Genomic DNA, 4,512 nt, shown 5'->3' on the forward strand with positions numbered 1-4,512 from the left:
GGTGGCGGGGAAGAGACAGAAATCTTTAATAAATAAATTAAAAAAAAGATTCCTGAATTCTATTATTAAATAATTTTAATCAAATTGTTCCTATGAAAGTAATATATATTTATTATAAATCCTATAACATAAATAAATAAAAAAAAAACTTGCTCACAGACCTACCTCTCAAAGCAAATCACTATTAAACTTTTTATGTATTTCCTTTCGGAAGTTTAACATAAAACACATTTTACACTACAGTATTAAATGCCTTTATAAGCCTTTAAAGCTAATTTTAACATAAAATTTTCATGCTATTATAAAATCCTTACAAAAAAATTACATGGTGGCAAAAGGAAAAAAATGCTGTGATTCAAGAGCAATGCCCACCTCTCCCAACAGCAGCACTCTGTGAGAAGCGGCTCAGACCCTTCCACGGAACCACCCGAGCATTTGTCCATGCTCGTGTCCAAGCAGGCTCCTACCCAAACCATTTTCCCCCACGTGAGAGGAACAAATTCAGTTTCCCACCCTTTTAGCACATTTCCCATATTATTTTTAGTGTATGGGATTTTTAAAAAAATGTATGTAGCTAAGGCTGGCCTCGAACTTGGAACCCTTGAACACCCCCTAAGCAATAAATTACAGATCTATATACTATTACAGCCAGTTCTAGAATGACATCATTGATCAGCACTCTGTTGATTGAAATTCTTATAATTAGAACCGGAAACCAAAAGAGGGAACCTGTAAGTTCTTTTTTGAGGAAATCAAACCCCCAAGATTTTCTCAGTTAAAATCTCTTACGGGATATACGTGTTAGTAATGTTAAGGAAATAAGATTAGAATCCCAGTTTTAATCGGTCCAATTCTGTGTTATAATTTACAACTTCTACTGATTCATGTATCTTACCTTGGAGAGATGACTTACGGAAGGCAGTGACAGAGGGGGCTACAGCAAGAGGGAGTAAAAGAGGGAAAGGACTGTGATGATAATGTCCGTTTACTATTAAACGTCACTGACTCAGAACAGCAGCCTGAGGATTCCACTGTACCACACCCTCAGAGGAATGCCTGAAATTCTCTGTGCAGCGTGCAGTAACTGTGTCCTCCACTACACCCTCATTTCCCCGAATGAAAGAGATTCACACTGACTAGCTAAAGCTGCTTTGGTCTACCAGGCATGGGGGGCAGGGGGTGGATATCAACCTCATTTGAGATCTCCACATGTGGATGCATTCCCCCCCCCCTCTTTGTACGAACGAAAACTCTGCTATCTAGACAATTTGGGGAAGTATTTATGATTCAATTTCTATTCAAGTTTACTCTGGGTGCTGACCTAAGAAAAGAATTCAATAAACGTCTCATACAAAACTGTATTCAGTCTTCATAAACAAACTACCCCTTCATTAGAACAGCCATGGGCTGGCACAGGAGTATCTACTTTATTTAAATCCCAAAGGCACAAGAAAGTAAGTTAAACCCCACCCAAGGCAGGACATGGTGGCACGAGACTGTCATCCTAAACTACTGAATGAGTTGGAATAGGAGAATTTCTTGAGCTCAGAAGATTAAGCCCAAGCTAAGCATCCTGGTGAAACCTGACCACCAGAAAAAAAAAAAGCTACCAAAATATAAAATGTGATGGTAGCCAAGAGGGTCAGTTTTTCTTCCCATTTTAGTAACTGCTATGAAGTTAAATTGCACAGTTGGTTTGATTTACTTATTTCTATATTTCTATTCAACTTCTTTTCTTCTTATCCTCTTTCATTCCATAAGACTGATCCATTAAATCACTGGCATTATGAAGCTGGGAGCACCTATCTATACACACTACACAAAGCACACAACACACAAACACATACAAATCGCTTAAGTGGGGAAAGGGGAAAAGTCTGCTTACCTCTGCTGATATCCATGGCATATAACTCTCTTAGTCCCAAGTCATTAAGAGACTTCGTCAAGTCCAGGGGCTCCTGAGCCTGGTAGTCCTTCAGCAACACTGTATGCAAGGGATCAAACTCACATTTACTGCATATAATGGGAGCAAGATCTTGCAGCGGTGCATGGGGACTAACTCTCACTATGGTCTTCTGGGTTTTCTTAAAGTTGATCACTACTCGGACAGTTTTCTGAAAGGCAAATTAAAGTCACAGTTACAACACGATTTATTTACTAAAACAACACTTCCACAAACACATCTAGAGCGCTATCTAGAATAGTTGACCACAACTCTTGGTTCTAGAACATGGGGATTAAATAGCAATACTGTGGGTCATTTTCTGCAACAAACTCTCTGCAGCGCTACCCAGAGTGATGCATTACTCAAGGCTTCCATTTCTTCAGCAAACAGGTTCTTTCTGTCCTTTTCTTCTCCTAGTGGGAAATTTTCCTTCTCATTAATGCTATGTCCTAACTTTAAAACAAATTCTAAGAAAAGAAAAATTTCAGTTTTTTGTTTTAATTTTTTAATGAACCAGGGGATTGAATTTAAGGTTTTCATTAATTTCATGCTAGACAGGTGTTCAACTACTATGCTATGTACCTGGCCCTCTTTCCAATTTTCATATTAATACAGAGTGTCACTAAGTCATCCTGGCTGGACTTGAACTATCAATCGATAACCAAGGTATGTCCTGAACTTGTGATCCTGCTGACGCAGCCTAAGTATCTGGAATTACAGCCATGCACCAGGCCTAGCTCAATTTGTTTCTTTAATAGTTAAATTAAATTCAAAATTATTTTTTATTTTATTTGGTTTTTTATGAGACAAGGTTTCTCTGTGTTGCTTTGAAGTCTATCCTGGAACTAGCCCTTGTAGACCAGGCTGGCCTTGAATTTACAGAGATCTGCCTGCCTCTGCCTCCTGAGTGCTGGGATTAAAGGCATGCACCCCCACCACCCAGCAAATTCAAAATTCTTTTAAGTTTGTTTCTATTTAACTGTTTTATTTTTATTTTTATTAGTTTTCTGAGATAGGATTTCTTTGTGCAGCCCTAGCTATCCCAGAACTCACTCTATACACCCAAGCTGGCCTCGAACTCACAGAGATCTGCCTGCCTCTGCCTCCCATGTGTTGGAATTAAAGGCATGCATCATCACCACCAAGCTAAATTACTTGATAGTAAAATATTAAGCACATTTATATCCAACAAGGACAAAGGCTCATATGTGATGTTACTAATATTTTACATTGTGTTTTAAAGTATTTATTTTCACATTATCAAATGTGCACAATAACAATATCTATGTTTATGTTGTTTTGCATTTAAAGAATGTTTGCCTTGTAATAGGGTGTCAATAGCTCATGAAAAGAAACAGTATTTAAAGACATACTATTCTTCTAATAGAACCAATCAGATCAACCACACTAAAAGCCTAGCATCATTCCAGACACACGGTCAGTTGTAAGTAAGAGAATACTACAGATTGTCATTGACGTTTCTTGTTTATATTACTATTGCCCCAATTAGCTCTAACATAACAGTAAAGAATATCAAAATCATCCTTAGATATACTACCAATTCCAAAGTTATTAGCACTCATTCAAGTGTCTCCCTATTCTGATGTAACTGGATTAAACCCATTAAATATGGAACTCTGTCAAAAGTAGCTACACTAAACAAAATCCAGTTTTCAGATCATCAATGATGTTCATTCATAAAACTAAAATCCTGTATGTAACTGAGGGCCCCCTGAGACTGATAATCTATTTGCTACATAAATAAAATTGTTTCAACATGGATCAATAGCATTCAATACAGCAGGGACATTTAGACCTAGACAGAAGACAGACTTATTAATATTTAACGTTCAATCAAATATTAAAGCCAAAGTTTTATAATGAAATCTTTGTCAATGTTTTTAGTAAATGCTTATAAGCATGAAGACATTATAAGAATGTATGTATTCAAGTCAGTACGCAAAATTCTATATATTTTATGCAGTAAAAAATGTTGATGTTCACAACTCAGAAGTATTTTTCAAAGTCATAACTGTATACACCTCTGTTTATAACAGTAACTTTTTAAGAATAATTTTAAAAGAAAAGTAAAGTAAGCACTATAAACATGAGATCACTGGTGGAATGTTTGTCTAGCCAATATGAAGTCCTGGGTTTGGTATTGGTCAAATACACAAATAAATAATGGTAAGAATATCAACAGAATAAATTAGCATTATCGTGGTTCAAACTTTCTGGATAAAATTCACATGTTAAAAACAACTCAGGATCTGAATAGATGGCTCAGTGGTTAATAGTGTGTACTGTACAATTGTGATCCATGGAACAAGCCGGGCATGGTTTCACACACGCCTACAGCCCCAGTATTGTGGGGTCAGAGACAGGAGAACCACTGGCACTTGCTGCCAGAGTAGCTAGAAAACAATGGGTCCAGGTTCAGGGAAAGACCCTGCCTCAAAGGAACAAAGCAGAAAGTGATAAGGTTAGGATACTCATTCTCTTTTCCTGGCCTCTGTATGTCCACATAAACACACACACACACACACACACACACACACACACACACA

At 37.2% G+C, this 4,512-nt stretch overlaps 1 protein-coding gene across 4 annotated transcripts in view; it reads right to left on the reverse strand.

The window, feature by feature from the left end:
- The window catches only part of Cobll1 (cordon-bleu WH2 repeat protein like 1), a 142,192-nt gene that overhangs the window by 41,962 nt on the left and 95,718 nt on the right, over positions 1 to 4,512 (reverse strand). For 2 of the 4 annotated variants that reach the window (XM_026778675.1, XM_026778674.1), the window contains 2 exons: positions 1,886 to 2,114; positions 896 to 934 (listed from right to left, as the gene is read on the reverse strand). In XM_026778675.1, the coding sequence (XP_026634476.1) occupies positions 896 to 934; positions 1,886 to 2,114 (268 nt within the window). The remainder of the gene's footprint in view (positions 1 to 895; positions 935 to 1,885; positions 2,115 to 4,512) is intronic. The other 2 variants (XM_026778673.1, XM_026778676.1) reach the window with 1 other exon arrangement.

The sequence above is a fragment of the Microtus ochrogaster genome, chromosome 4 (genome assembly GCF_000317375.1).
Source record: "Microtus ochrogaster isolate Prairie Vole_2 chromosome 4, MicOch1.0, whole genome shotgun sequence".
Classification (NCBI taxonomy): domain Eukaryota; kingdom Metazoa; phylum Chordata; class Mammalia; order Rodentia; family Cricetidae; genus Microtus; species Microtus ochrogaster.